Consider the following 15,677-nt stretch of genomic DNA (forward strand, 5'->3'; position numbering starts at 1 on the left):
CCCCCCCTGCTGAAAATAAGTCGCCCAAGTATGTTTTGTTAAGGATTTCATACGCTTCTCCATCCCTTTATTCACACTCAATTTGAAGCCTATATGAAGACCGAAGCCCGACCGGCAGCAATGACGACAACAGCAGGAGGGAAAAACTATCTTTGCTGGAACCAGAAGCCCCTTCACAGAGGTATTTTGTAAGGTGTGACTCTCACAAGGTCTGAAAGCACAAGAAAAAACCCAGGTGGGTGAAGTAAAAGCTGCCTGATCCCCCTTCCCCCACTTAATTACCCACGTGCCCTTGGGCAAGACCTGGACTGAGGGCTGCAGTTGTAGTGTACTGGTTTAATACTGGGACGACTTCCAGGTGCAGATGTCAGCGGCGGGTCAACACTCCCTCTTCATAAATCTTGCCCCATCTCCAGTCGTGGTGTGACTGGATACACGGTTGGATTTCAGCAGGTCAGGCAACTTTCTGCCTCCAAAACTCAAACTGCCTCCACTGAGAGGAGGTTTTCAGCAGATGTGTGACTCCTGGCTGACTTGCTTCTAGCTGAAATAAACATGTGTAAGGTCTGCTGATTGCTTTTCCTAATTGTTCCAGGAGCTGTCATATAGACTTGCTAGTATGTAGGTCAAATGAGGGGATGGAGATGGAAGGCAGCTCGTTTCTATACTGACAGCATGAAGAGATAGGGAAGAAGATTCCCTTGGTTGACCTGCGGGATGATTGAATTAAAACCACAGAAGAATAAACCGCACTGCTCGGGAATCAAAGTTTCAAAAGTTTACCTCTGACTTCCACACCACGTACGCGTGCGAGCTGGACGGCTGCACCTTCCTCTGAAGCCACCTCCGCGGGGAGAAGAGCGTGCCGGTGCTCCCGGACGGCGCTGCGCCGGGTCCCCTCACCAGATACGGTAAATCCCCGGCGGTATTCCTTTTGGCACGCTTCACTATGTCATAGTCGAAGTGGAAGTTGGAGGATGGAGAAACATCCAAAGGTATGGAAGGAGAGGAGAGGGACGGGGAAATGGGCTCCTTAAGCGTCGGGATCTTGGTGCGTAAAGCCGGTTTCACAGCCGAGCGCTCCGGGGACGCACCTGCGTCCGCAGCGCCAGAAAGCGACGCGCCGCTCGCTCCATCCGTCCCGGTGTCACAGTGTCTGATGATAGCGGGGTCCAGGCTCCGGGTTTGGCGTAGCCTCCGTTTGGTTATGGCTTTGGACGCAGGAGAGGAGCAGGAGAAGACGCTGTTGAGGAGTCCTTGAGCCGCAGACATGTCTCCGTATTTTGGTTTTCACATCAGTGCTGCTCAGCGTGACTCTCAAAAGCTCCCCTGCAACTACAAGACACGAGTTCAGAGTTTCCCCATTAACTGGAAGATCCGAGTGGAAGCTGGTGAGGAGCTGGAATGCGCTGCATTTGGCTGCAGACGCTGCGCAAAGTGGACAAAGAGCAAGTCTTCCTTTCCTCCCCGTGCGTTCCTCTGCGCGTTGGTCATTCCCAAACAGGAGTAGTGTGAGCGTGTGTGTGTGTGTGTGTGTGTGTGTGGGAGGGGGTTCAGAAAACTTGAGATAAGTGTTTGCTTTTTGTTTGTAACCTATTTCATGTCAGAATAATTCTGTTATTAACCACTTTGATTTGATTTTTCAACTCTCCAGGTGAGTTTCCATTCGATTAGCAACACGTGACCCCCATGTCTCCTCTTTCTCTCTCTTAAGAGACACAAATGAGCTCCAGATGATCATATTTGCGTGATGCACCAAACTCCATTCACCAAACTCACGATTTTGCCCCACTTTGACACTACTAACTTTGTTCCCTGGTGCCTTTCCGATCAAAGATGTAAGGGTGGGAGTAAATTGAGTTTCTATAATTAATAAGTCAATTTCCATAAAGGTAATTAGGCGAGCAGACACAAGGTCACACACACACAGACAGAGATGATTTAGCCAGGGATGAAAATAGACATATTAATCCTTGTCTCCCATTAATCCACCTCGCTGTCTGGGAATAATAGGCCTATCAGTGAAGCCTGCTGTGTGCTATTATTAGACAAACAATAAGTGAGCCATAGGATTAATAGCCAATGCCTTTTCTTTATACACCTGTGCAAGAGGCTATATTCCAGACTTTTGTTTACACAGATGCTTCTTGTGGAGGAGCCCAGGGATGTTGTTGAGACGGCTGCCCGAGTGTGCACATTCGTTCAAAGCGGGGTGAGAGTGTGAGAGAACGAGAAGGACTCAGGAGAGACAAGAGGGAGAGAGCAGGAGCATGTGTGGCCCAGTGTGTGAAAGTATGGGAAAAATGAAAAGAGACAGCGGGAGTCCGGAGAGGAGGGTGCCGGACGGCTGATAAAGGAGCTTATGAAGCTGCTCGGCATGACACACTCACACACACACATGCACACAACACAGCACGACGTGACACTGATAACAGCTGAGATAGATTTGACCCTTCTAAAAACAGTCTGCGGGGGGAAAAAAGAATGAGACGCGGAAGAGGGAAAACACAGGAGCAGGACGTGGTGTTTTGCATTAGTTTATGGAGGGTTGGTGGAAAGGAGCCAGCGCTTGGGGCATTGTTGCCCCGGACTGTGCCCGTACTACTCCTCCATTGGGAACAAGCCAAGAACAACAGTTTTTATGGAACAACAGTGCAAAGCATACCACAGATCCCTTGCAGCATCCTCCACTTTACACTTGGCTGCCTTTAAGCTCTCCAACGTACATGTGTAACCGTGGAAAACACCTAATGTGAAACAGTCATCAGTTGACATGACAGGACAGTCAAAATACATCAGACAGAGTGGAAAAGAAAAGAGAATACCTCAACAGGGCTACACTCCAGCCAGTCACGTTCAGCGTTATGTACACAGCCCATATTTGGTGCACAATGGCAGAGCAGCGCTGCCTGAAACCATTTTAAGCGAAATGAGCCCAGATTGGGCTACAGCTGCAGAGACATGGTTTCCTGTGCCAGGGATCAGTGTGCATTTCATTGTCCGAGCGTGTTAGACTGATATGAATGGAAAGGTCGCAAGGTCAGAAGCAAAATGAATCAAATTACTCGGAGGCCTAGATATGGAATATTAAACAATAAACCAGCGATACAGCCTCTATTTTTATCTGTTAAGGACAATTAGCATTATATGTGGTGGAAACAGGAAGGAAGACTGTTATTCTAGATTTAGTAGCTCGAATAAGTAATCAGATTTCTTTAATTTAACATATAGGGGAGCCTCACATAAAAGACACACTCAGTTTGTGGCCTGGAGCGGAGCAAGTGTTCCTGGCAGCACATGTAAACATCCCCATACTGTAAGAGCCACCATATTGTTCCAATAGAGGAAGATTAGATTATTGAGACACGGTGAATTATCTTTTACTGTATTTTGCCTCAAGGAGAAGGGTCTTTCCTTCAACTCTGTTAACTGATCGCCACAAAAACATGTTTTGCTCCTCTGAGGTATATGGGGTGTATGATACCCAGGTTGCTTAATGTGTATAGGGTGGTTTAATATAGAAATTTAATCTAGGAATATGATCAGTGGAGTTGTAATGGAGTCCATTTTGCATTATATCGCCTGCAGGTTTGCCATAATTGTCATGTCATGGATCCCTAAACAGGCACAGATGGCTTTGCTCCCATGTAGGACCTATTTTTCATATGGATGTGGTGATCTTAAAGACAAAATTAAAATGTGTAATCAATAATGTGATAACGCCTGGTGAATTACAGTTACACATCTGTTTCCTCCACTGAGATACTGTAGGCTTTTCTAAGTCTCATGGCATGTGTTGCTTTATTGTGGAAAAGTGCTAACAAGCAGGCTAAATGCATGTATTAAAGCTAATTAAACAAATTAAGCAAATGCATGCTGGTGGTGACTTCACAATCGGGGCAAATGAGTTCATGGAGACAGTTTTTGTGTTCACGTGCTGACATCTGTTGGCCATTTTTTGAGATTGCAGTAGTAGTACGGTGTCCGTGAGAGGCCATTCAACTTATTGAATCGCGTTTCCCATGCTGCATTCACGGTTATAGGACATATTAGGATAAAAAGTTGTACAACAATAAATGATCCTGCAAAGCATCAAAATGGGAACTAAGCGGTGAGGAAGGATGGAGAGGTGTACATTAGTGTCTTTCTTTGAGTCTTTTGAGTCCAGTCAACTGCCCTCACACATGAATTGCATGAACATAATAATTTGATGACACTCTTTACATCTAGGTGGGTTTACATAAATACTGGAACTGATATCGAAACGTGACAATCAATTTAAACGTGTTTATTCATTTTCAAGTGTAGTTGTGTAATAGATATGTCTGGTAAAAAGTCTGCTCCGCGTACAACCATTAACAAACCTGAAAGGGGAATTTACGAGCAGTCCGTGAAGGCGGCAATAGAATGGTTGCCTTCGTCCCGCAACAGCGCCGCCATCCCTCCATAGTCTGTTTTTGGTGGAAGCCCCTTCACAGGGAAGCGTTTGGCAAGGGAAGGGTTAAGGAGTTTATAGGGTCCAGATCGATGCCCCCTCTCCCACACGTCGCCATGAACAAATGAATTCGCGGGGAATTAAATATCAATTTCACAAAGGAGAAAGAGTCCTGTGCTTTGAACCCGACCCCACCAAGGCTAAAGTGTTGTATGACGCTAAGGTAATGTTTGTGCGCAAGTAACTCAGCTCTTCTGTTTGTTCGACTTTGCACAAGGGAGGCGTTTATATTGGAAAAGCAAGGTTGTTTCTGCAAGGTTTTTGGGGATATATGAATTGAGTGTGAGGGCCAAATAGGCCTCTTAAAAAACAGCGTTAGCTCTTCACGTAACGTTAGCGCGAAATCGATTTCTTGCATTGTTTCCGGGTACGTTTGATTTCACACGCCTCTTGTTGAAGCGCATGATTTGAAATAGTTAAGAAAAACTAGCTGTATGTTATTTAGGAGCTGTTAGTTCATTGTAAAGGAGGCTGTTTGATGAGGCATTCAGCCCAGACTATAGCCACTGCGTGCAGTAACGTTATTTTAGAATTAACGTTAACATTACATGGTTTATAGATCACTGAAGTAGTAAGAACAGTAGTTTAATGCCAACACATAAATAATAAACAAACGCACCAATACATCTGCCCTGCTAACTTAGCCACCACTGACCGTTGTAACGTATCAGTTCGCTAACAGTATTTATGTATAGCTCTTAAATGCCATTCTATGCGAGCTAAGACGATAATGTGTATCTGTTTAAAGCAGACAAAAATGCCCTAACGTGACCCTTAGTTCGTGTATTATGTTGTTGTTAGCGAAGTGCGCAATGTCGTTTTGGCTAGCTAGCTAGCTAACGCCAGTAGGCGGCTTGTTTACATCAACGCGCTCTAGCTTGACGTCTGCTAACCAATGTTAGCTAACGGGTAGCATTAAATGTCGTTCAACTGAATGTTTGTGAGTTGCAGTAGTGTAATAAGCTTCGAGTTTTTATAGTAACCTACTACAATGCAGAATACCAACCTAGAAGTATAAAGTAAGGTGTGCTTTTCAACATGTTTGCAGCGAAACATAGCTAACATGAGCTAGCGTGAGATAGCTCACGAATCGGAGGCAAGATGGGAAATGCTGTTTATTATTGTGTAGCTGAATTTAAAAGCCCATGCCCTCTGATATTCTTGAAGTTATAGGCTTCCAGGTACAAGATGAACTGTGAATTACCCGTAGCTTGCGTCGTATTAGCCACTGTGGCATTATACAATCATGATTTGCTAAAAGAAAAAAAACAAGTAACTGCAGCAGACAACATGGCAAACAATGGAGCAAAACTATAATATGCACATATTAAAGTCTTAAAGCAGTGATTCACTGAATATACATTGATTTGACCTCTTCTGGCTTGATCAAATGTAGTGTTTGAGTGGAATCACTGTCCTCCAAACCACATACGGCTCACTTATGTGCTCATTGTGCTTTCACATTACAGGTCCTTGATGTCTTGATAGGTACAGATGAACATGGAAGAAGAATCCCAAAGTACCTGATTCACTTCAACGGTTGGAACAGGAGGTAACTTGAGTTGGCTGTCGCCTACCTACTTAACAGCACCATACACGTTGTAGTGTTTATCATAGCAAAATCTCATCAGTTTGTGTGATACAGTAGCTATTGAACACAGCTGTCAATCCATGCCGGTGTGTGTGATTTTTATTATTTTTTTTAAATGTGTGTGTGTTTGGGCAGCTGGGATCGTTGGGCTGCTGAGGATCATGTCCTAAGGGACACTGAGGAAAATCGAAAATTACAACATAAACTGGCTCGCAAAGCTCTGGGTCGCATGTAAGTTCATATTACGTGAATTTTTCAGTCACAAAGGTAAAAACATCAAAATATATAATAATTTTGAGCTTTATTGTATGTGTGACACTTAAAACTCTCTCACTAAATGCAGTTTGTTACTTGATTATAGTAAAGTCTGTCAATTTCAGACTGTCAATGAACATACATGACACCTGTAGCTCAAATCAGTCCAGTGCACTCTATGGCTGGTCCTTAATTTAACCTTTCTAATGGTTTGTGCTATCTTCAGACGAAACTGATAGCGTGTGTTTTGTTTTCTTCCCCGGTGGTAGGAAGAGAAAGGGATGGGCGAAGAGGCGCCGTCGTCAGTCTGGTACTAAATCCTCTCTGAAGACTCTCCCCAAGGAGGACGACAGTGATGACGCGTGTGAGAAATCTTTCTCCGTCTTTGTGTCTCGCTCCCAGGCTCCCTCAGCAATCAAATTAATCCCTCTGTATTCTTCCTGCCTGTAGGTTTGATTACGTCTTCAGAGAGCAGTGACGGCGACGATTCTGACCCTGAGTCTTCAAATAGCGGGGACAGCACCTTCTCTGAGGACATCAACAAAATGGTGAAGTGGATCAGTTTCCATCTCAGACAAGGACATTTATAGATTAACTTCTAATGAGGGCTAACATAAAAACACTTTCATTCCATTGTAATATCGAATTGTAGTAAACCGTTAAACATGTTCTAGACCTTAACTCTTTTGGTAACCCAATGTTTTGTACAATTAAGCTGTTTTAGTTTTATGGCCATGACTTCTGTCCATAGAAAACCACATCCTGTTAGTTTCTGTATAGCACGTACCTGAACGTTCACATCGCGTTTGTTTCAGAGGGTTGAACCGGACATTAATGTTAAGAGGGAATGTGAGGAGAAGATCGTCCATGTTGACATCAACATTCCAGATGTTCTGAAGAAGAAGCTGGAGGATGACTGCTTTTACATCAACAAGAGGAAGAAGGTACATGCAGCAGATCTTTAGCACTGATAACAATATTTTGCAGATACTTGATAAATCTGTGGTAAGGAAATGCAAGTTTACTGTAAATCAGGTATTTTCATTGTGTGTGTGTGCTTCAAATTTTCCATGTTTTTCTCTCCAAGCTGGTGATGGTTCCCTGTCAGACGAATGTGGTGCACATCTTAGAGTCCTACGTCAAGCACTTTGCCATCAACAAAGCATTCATGGCCAATGAGAGGTACCGGCGCCAGCAGAACACCACACAGAGCAGCAGCCCACAGCCAATCCCTCCGGAGAAGAGGTTAGTCTACACACACCAAACAGAGGCAGTTCAGGCAGTAATTGAATATTACAGAATTTGTCTTCCTTTCTGGTTGGATTCTACGGAAGCCCTAAAGGGCCATGCATTCATACATTTTATTTTCTCCATTTTCCTGTGATAACGGGTTAATTTCAGTTGTTTTCTCGAGATCTCGAGTTATTATCTCGAAATAACAACTGCTGTTTTCCTGAGATAATGGGATAATTTTCTCGAGATCTCGAGATAATGAAACTTTGTTTTCCCGAGATAAAAGCTGACCAGCTACGAGGTTCCGGGCGTCTCCATAGTCTCAGGCCTATCATATCACAGTCATTATCTCAAGATCTCGAACTAATTATATCGTTATCTCGGGAAAACCGAGTTTCGTTATCTCGAGATCTCGAGATAATGACTGTGATATGATAGGCCTGAGATTATGGAGATGTCCGGGACCCCGAGCTGGTCAGCTATGTAGTGCACAACGACATCAGGCTCACTGAGATTGCGCCACCGATATAGCTGAAGCCTTGCTAACCGTCTTTTTAGATTACGCACACTAATGTGTATAGATAATATACACATTAGTGTGCTCTAAAAAGACGGTTAGCAAGGCTTCAGCTATATCGGTGGCGCAATCTCAAATAGCAAGGCATAATGCTATTTCAGCCTGTGTCAGGCCTTGATTGAAAAGATATGTGACACGGTGATCGATATGCTCCTGCTCCTCTGACATTGCTACACTGAATGATGTTTCCTGCAATGATTTAATATAATACACTATCGTTTTGTTTTCTCAAGATCTCGAGAAAATTATATCGTTATCTCAGGAAAATGGCAGTTGTTATTTCGAGATAATAACTCGAGATCTCGAGAAAACAAATGAAATTAACTCGTTATCACGGGAAAACGGAGGAAAAAAATTTATGAATGCATTGGCCCTTCAGGGTTTCAGTAGGATTCATATTTTGGTAATTCCTCTATAATGGTTCATAGTTCCATGTCTAAATTAAATCAAATAAAAATTGAATTTCCTTTGTTTAAGCGAGGAGTTGTGTAAGGAGATGGTCGATGGCCTGAGGATCACATTTGACTTCACCTTACCCATGATCCTCCTCTACCCCTGTGAGCAAGCTCAGTTCAAAAAGGTCAGCTCCTCCAGGGTTTTTCTGGCCATCAATGAAAGCTCACCCTGCTCCAGCAAGTAAGTGTGCCACAATAAATCAAGTCTATGTGTTGTTTTAGAAATCACAGCTCGACTGTGATCTGACTACGGGGCTCTGCCATTAAACTATAAGCCTTTTTCTCTCAATTTGTGTTTGAAGTGCCCAACGGGAGCGCAGCCCGAGCCCGTTGGGGCACAACCCACCCACCCCCCAGTCCACAGACAGCCAACCAGCCCTGAGCGACATCTCTGCCACCACACCCACTGCACCAGCCCCCACCCCGAAGCGCCGGCGCCACCCTGACATGGACTGCATCTCATACCAATCGCAGTCACTCAGGCGCTCCACGAGGAACACATCTGGAGGTGACCGGCCAGCTGAAGGAAGCAGTGGAGGTAATCCGTTGTGTGTTTAATGTAAAGAGATTGCACTATTTATTATTGTATGTTTTATCAGTTATTTGTGAAGCCTATTGTAACAAAGTCTACACTAGCAAGCTATAAACACATTATTGTACCAATCAGGTGGAGGCAGTGCCACAGCGTCCCCGCAGCTCAAGCGCCGATTGGTCGACACCTCAGCCCAGCCCAAGTTCTTCCTCAACCTCGACAGAAGTAAGTTGACACCCTTTTTTGGGGGGCTGTTATTGAAAACTGTGAACTAGTTGGACTTCTTTCTGTTCATTATGTGAAAAATCAATGTTTTCATCTTATCCAAATAAGTATTTCAGTCATTTAGTTGCACCTGTGTTTGTCAAGCCAAGATGTACACAGTGAGACAAATCTATTGTTCTAATCACATCAAGATCAAAATGATGCCTTTCATGAAACATTCAGTGTGGTGGCATCTTTTTGTTTTTTGTAATTACCAGTTTGGCCCAGTAGATGGTGCTCTCCTACTCCTTTCCTCTCACATTCATCCCTCCTCCTCCTCCTCCTCCTCCTCAGAATGACTTCACGCCATCAAAACTTTTTGTGTCGACATGGTCCAGCAGCGCTAACCTACACAGCAAGGGCTTTATTTGTAAACATGTCGTGTTCTTTCTCTTTACCCAGAAACCCCCGTGCACAGCGGCTCATCTTCCCCCTTGCCCTTGACGCCAAGCAAAGAGCGAAGCGGGCCTTTCTATGGCCTAGAGAGCCGGAGAAACAATGAGCTAAACGAGGTGATGGGACTGTGTGAGATGAATGTGCTGTTAGCTGGACGGGAAACACTGTCTTGCTCAAGGACACTAGAATAGAACTATAAATGGCCTCCGTCATTACAGAAAGCTACATGTGTGAATTGAAATAGTGGTTGTTCTGTTCATGACAATTCAAAACGGTATATACTGTACGTGAAAGTCCCAATTAAATGTTTTTTTCTTCATTCTTTAGGTCCTCAGTTGGAAGCTGACTCCTGATAACTACCCTCTGAATGACCAGCTTCCTCCACCATCCTACTTGTACGGAGCACAGCACCTCCTGCGGCTTTTTGGTTGGTGTCCCCTATCATCTTTCTCTCACTGCTTCACATGTCATACAAGATTTAAGTGGTTGGATTGGAGTGGAGAGGAAAATTTCACATTCTCATCAGTTTCCCGTCCCTCTGTGGGACTATTTCCTCACTCACTGCCCTGCTTTCCTTTCAGTGAAGCTTCCTGAGATCCTGGGAAAGATGCAGATCCCCGAGAGGAATCTGCGAGCCCTGGTCAAGCATTTGGAACTCTTTCTCAGGTAAATCATAATAATTGAATTCAAATAAATTGCATCAGTGTTATTACCTTTTCATGCATCAGAGGTCTCAGAGGTAAGTGCTTTAGAAAGCAAGAGAGGGACAGAAACTATTTGATTTAAATGGTTTACAGAGTACAGGTTTCAAGTTTCTTCAGGCTGTGCAGATGGGATAGTAATAATCTTTGGTTCACTCAGGCCTGAAGGCTTACAGCTTCTTCTCCGAAACATTCAGGCATAATATTGAAATCTCACCCCGTTCTCGAAAAATGGATTGTGCTGTCAGACGGAAAGAAGCTGTGTAAAATCATGTATAATTTCCTCGGAGGATAAATCATTAAAAGTTTAGGTGGAGCATTTAATGAACGGGACATTAACTAAGAAGCATTCCGATTTAAAATATACCTTGCTAATAACCTGCATGGTTCATTAACCAAGGTTTGACCTAGCAAACCATTAAAGCTCAATATTAACTGCCAGCTTTGAGCTGCAAGAAGTTCACATTTCATAACTGGAGAGGAAACCTGGAAGCTACTGGTAGTCTCTAGAACAACCTTGAGAAATGTATTTCATATCTCATGTACAGTACCCTGATGTAGTGAAGTGTTTGGTAGCCCACTTCACAGTAGCATAGCAAAAGCAAGAGATTTAAAGAAGGAGGACAGTAATAGTTTTCACCGAAAGACAAAAATAGTGATTGTCGGGAAAATATCAATACACCAAAATAATCCAGAAGCACCAAAACAAAAAGGCAAAGGAAATGTAAGTAAATGAGAACATGGAGGGGGGTGGCGGGGAGGGAGAGATGGAGTGAGAAAGAGCATGTGTTAGAGGGAGGGAGATGAGTGGGCGTTACACAAGCGCGGGAGTCTAATCTTTAAATCCTCCCTAGCGATCTTCAGTTCAGCCGGTCCCAAACCTGAGGGATTTAGGTCCTCTCATTCTCTAATCAAACACACGCGCTACCGCCTCCTGCCACCGAGCAGTGCTGTGGAGCAGCACCTGAACGCAGCACGGAGCGGGCGCAGAGGCAAACCCGAGTCCCCCATCCTACCACTCAAGCAAGAAAATGTATATAAATAAATAAACCGGAGCTCAATATTTGGTGCCATAAAATCACGAGGTGGTCTTCTGAAAATAGCTCGAGCTGGCATTCATGTCAGAGTGGTGTGCGCTATGAAAGGATTACAGCATTCAGCTACATATGTGATGCTTCTCCAGATTTTTTGAGAGACCGATTGGTTCTAAAACAGGATTGCTAAAACGGGACAGTAGCGCTGTGCAAATGCAGTGTCATCAGTAGTAGGGTCGGAACGTCTTTTAATTCACTCCAGCTGCAGCAGACTGCGAATCACTGGTGCGTGTCTTTCCATAGAACATTATTCAGCTAAATGACACGGACAGTAACTTGGATGCAAAGACGAGTGAAGTCCTTAAAAGTGAATTACTTTTGCAGGGTCAGCCTCCTCTATAGCTCTACTATGCTGAACTGTAAATTGTTAGGGCAGGATTTATGATATTCAATACAGGAAACACCTGACTTTTTTTTTTCTTGGTGACTAATTAATATTTTCTGAGTACTGGAGGCCCGACAGGACACTGGACACAAACTGAAATCTTTTGGGAAAGCCTTCATGCCTTTTTTACTGTGAAATCAGCCTCGTGGCAGATTGTGCCGAGCGGGAAAAAAAAAAAACTGATTGATGTCGCAGAGACTGAAGTGCAATGCATTCTGGGATTTGGCCACTGTTGATCTCTCACTCTCCTTTTCTCCGCAAGAATGATTATGATTAAGTGTGGGGTTGTGTGTGTGTGCACGTTATGCTGATTTACAATGTGTATGCCTAAAGCGGCTTGCCTTGTGTTATTACTGATCTTACAGCTATAAAGATTAGCACAAGCCTGAATTTCTGGCACCGAACTGCCAGAAAAATTATTTTCCAATTAATAAATATCCACGGAAACCTGTTCAGTGCATTTCAATGAACCTCTTTGAATCAATTTCGTAGCTGCAGTGAAGAATAACGCTTGAATAAACTTTAATTTCTTGAAAGAAATCGTGTTTACCTTTGATTCATTCACTGCGGGGCTCTCACGTGTCTCCTTTATTGTCCCATTAAGGTTGTCTTGTTTTGTTATTCGTTGTCAAAGCATTCTTAAATTCTCTGATGAGGATAATTTGTTTGCATTGAGATTAGGAAGGCCGGTGGAGCTAAGATGAGATGGCAAGATTTAGAGGATTTGGCCGAGTAGCGGATACTAAGAAGATTCCGGATTAGTTTTCCCCGCTACTGATTAGATGGGAGGGTGGGGAGGGGAGGGGGATTTTTCACTCTTTCCCTCTCTGACTGTTGGTCGGTCATTCTCATGTTCTCTGTCATTCTCTCCTAGCGATTGGTTCTCTGGTGGTGGTATAGAGATGGATGAGGGGGCTTTGTCTCTGGCACATATACCCCCAGCAGAGGTCAAGGGGGCTTGGATTTATGTGGAATGAGCCAGGGATATCTAGGAAAACAAGACGTCGATGTGAACTGGGACATGATCATTTCACATACTTCCCTGTCATTGCTTCTTTTTTTTTCTCCATGTAAGCCAGTCGGGTCCGTGCCGTTTTGTCATGTGGCAAACGGCTTATGTTGAATATTTAATGTGAACAGAGAGGACAGCTGAACATTGTCGGAATCAAAATATCTCACCAGATTTCCCTCTCTTGCACTTCCCGCCCCCTTCCCGCCCTCTCTCTTAGGTTTATGGCAGAGTTCCACGAGGATTTTTTTCCTGAGTCTGCATATGTGTCAGCGTCGGAGGCCCACTACAGCATGAAACAACCGAGGCCGGTTTATTGAAGGAAACGTCGGCTATTGTGTTTCCTTCCCTTGCTTGTCCCTACCCTGACCTACCCCTCAGTTTGTCTAGACTGACCTGTCTGGGCTCCTGGACAGAGGACTAAGTAACAGCTGTATTGTTTCCCTGGACCAACCTTGCTTCTTCTCCTCTGGCCTAAAGTTATTCTTCCTGCTGTTGCCGTGTGGAACCAGATGCTTCTTCCATGCCACTAACCCTCACCCATGCTCGTGGGACTGTCCTGCATGTCAAGCCACCATGCGCTGCTTTGCTTCAATGTACTGCTCCACGGCAAGTCAAGTGCTTTGTGTTGGCATGCGCTACCTGTTTGTAGGCCAGGTATTGGCATTTTTGTTACTTGGTCTACACTTTGTAAGACCAGGCTAAGGCTGGAAAAGTCTCCAGCCTCTCAGATGTAAGAGGCCAAAACAAAACGGTTTTGAGCCACTCAGATGTGGAAGCAGACACAATCAAAGCTGTCTGGTCCCTTTTTCTCCCGCTTTGACTTTGTTGCTTCTCATAGCCACAGTTTGGAAATATTGCGGCCTATTCAAAGAAAAAGAAATGGGAAAACACAGATGGAACAGCCCCATTTTCTTGTTCTACCTGCCCAATAAACTTATTTTGGAGACTTTGGTTTGTCTGTTTGGTAGCTTGGCCCCTCTTTATGTGCCTCCCATGCAGCGTCGCTAGTGATCATCTTCCGGATGTGATTGCTCTAATGACACAGTAGGACTTTCTCCGTTTTCTGGAGATGCTTCGCTGCCTTCCCCGAGCATTTCTAATTTACTGACTCTTTCAAACTTTCAATCAAAAATGTTGTTTTCCCTGTGGATTTTACACGTTTTGATGTGTAAAGTTCACTGGGAGTCCATCAGAGATTTGACTCATTTCTTTGGTTGCTTTATATGTTGTCCTGTGCATGTCTGATAAATGTCTAACAGCTTTTTTTCTGTCTGTTCTTTTCACTATTGCCATCTTCTAACAAAAAGGATAATGCACAATGGCAAATGTGCTGTGTTCAACATATCGGAGAGTAAACCACATGTTGCTCTTTTATATTCATACACAGAGCAGTGTCGTAACGTCTCGATTGAAAGGTAATCTTTATCAGCAGGTGATCTAAAGACATAAAACTTGAGTCTCTGTATCAGAAAGATTAGACAATCACTTGAGTGTGGCAAAAACAAGATTAGCATACATTTATGTGATTTACAGCGTAACAACTGATGCCATTTGCTATACATTTTCTAAGAAACAGAAACAAATGTGCAAATTACTTGTTAATGCACCAAAAGTGAAGTCTTTTATAGTTACTTGTCATGATATTGTGAAAATGTAAATACCAAACACCTGTTGATCAGAATGTTATTTATTTTTCTTTGCACACCAGCGGGTCACTCTGTTCATATGTTTGTTGAATTGGTTATAAAAAATAATTGACAAGGCCCTTTCCAGACTTAAAACATGAAGAATCTGAGCTGTTACTTGAACAAATACATCCCTCTAAACAGTATCATATAAATCATTGTATTGTCACACACTTGTACATATAATACGATGTATCCGTTTCCTGTGTTATGTACAGAGGCTGTTTGCGTAGCCTGTTAGACTTTTCTATTGTGTTCATTTTCAAGAATGTCACTTTTCTTTAGCCCTGTTAAATAAAGACTTTCTGAAGCTCATCAACTTGCTCAAATGTACACAAAGAACCATAATCATGAATGTCTTTACTCAGTTTTTCTAATGTGAAGTATCACTTTGATTGATGTCTATTCATTCCCGCAGCTTCTCCTGCCTTTGTGCATTTCACTGTAAGATGAATCAGCTGGGAGCAGGCCAATGGATTCAAATCACCAAAAACCTCACGAAGTACTCCCCTATTAAAAGTTAAAAGCAGGCAGGAGAATTTTATCAGCTACCTTGACCTTCCATGTCCCCGGACTATAGCTGATTATTTCTTAGACCCTAAAAAAAGCAGTTGCCACAGCTTGACATTTTGAATCTGCAGTCCTTGTCAACGTGGCTCTTCTATCTTCCTTCGAAGTGCTTAAAAGCAATCCCCCGTTGAAGTGGCACTTGTATATAAAAACTTGACACTACTTTGACATCATTTAATCAGAGATGATTAAAACAAAAATTGCCATAATAAAAGCTAAATTGGCAAGACAGGGCTGCTATTGATGCGATGTGACACGGTCATTGTTCCCCTGGCGAGCGTTAAAGAACAAGTTAAAGTTTGATCAAATTAATTTACCCTCGTCTGCTGAAGATGGATGGTGTCTTGTTTTTCTAAGCAGATATGGACTTGTTTTTGGCCGAGATGAAAGTTCAATATCTTCTAATTCAGATGCTTTTGGAAGTGGTTGTCT

The 15,677-nt window shown here is 43.4% G+C and overlaps 2 protein-coding genes across 2 annotated transcripts in view; one reads left to right on the plus strand and one right to left on the minus strand.

Annotated features, from left to right (window-relative positions):
- LOC311253278 (rho GTPase-activating protein 6-like) overlaps positions 1–1,425 on the minus strand; it is an 82,987-nt gene extending 81,562 nt beyond the window's left edge. The window contains exon 1 of the mRNA XM_084347123.1: positions 784–1,425. Within this exon, the coding sequence (XP_084203249.1) occupies positions 784–1,272 (489 nt within the window). The 5' untranslated portion in view covers positions 1,273–1,425. The remainder of the gene's footprint in view (positions 1–783) is intronic.
- A 2,978-nt stretch (positions 1,426–4,403) lies between these two features.
- LOC311253071 (FERM and PDZ domain-containing protein 4-like) overlaps positions 4,404–15,677 on the plus strand; it is a 93,035-nt gene continuing 81,761 nt past the window's right edge. Inside the window, exons 1-13 of the mRNA XM_084346797.1 lie at positions 4,404–4,658; positions 5,965–6,047; positions 6,222–6,317; positions 6,611–6,705; positions 6,792–6,889; positions 7,157–7,285; positions 7,429–7,586; positions 8,629–8,787; positions 8,909–9,144; positions 9,274–9,363; positions 9,805–9,914; positions 10,126–10,225; positions 10,380–10,464. Coding sequence (XP_084202923.1) covers positions 4,560–4,658; positions 5,965–6,047; positions 6,222–6,317; positions 6,611–6,705; positions 6,792–6,889; positions 7,157–7,285; positions 7,429–7,586; positions 8,629–8,787; positions 8,909–9,144; positions 9,274–9,363; positions 9,805–9,914; positions 10,126–10,225; positions 10,380–10,464 — 1,538 coding nt within the window. The 5' untranslated portion in view covers positions 4,404–4,559. The remainder of the gene's footprint in view (positions 4,659–5,964; positions 6,048–6,221; positions 6,318–6,610; positions 6,706–6,791; positions 6,890–7,156; positions 7,286–7,428; positions 7,587–8,628; positions 8,788–8,908; positions 9,145–9,273; positions 9,364–9,804; positions 9,915–10,125; positions 10,226–10,379; positions 10,465–15,677) is intronic.

The sequence above is a fragment of the Pagrus pagrus genome, assembly GCF_965226575.1.
Source record: "Pagrus pagrus genome assembly, chromosome: 24".
Classification (NCBI taxonomy): Eukaryota; Metazoa; Chordata; class Actinopteri; order Spariformes; family Sparidae; genus Pagrus; species Pagrus pagrus.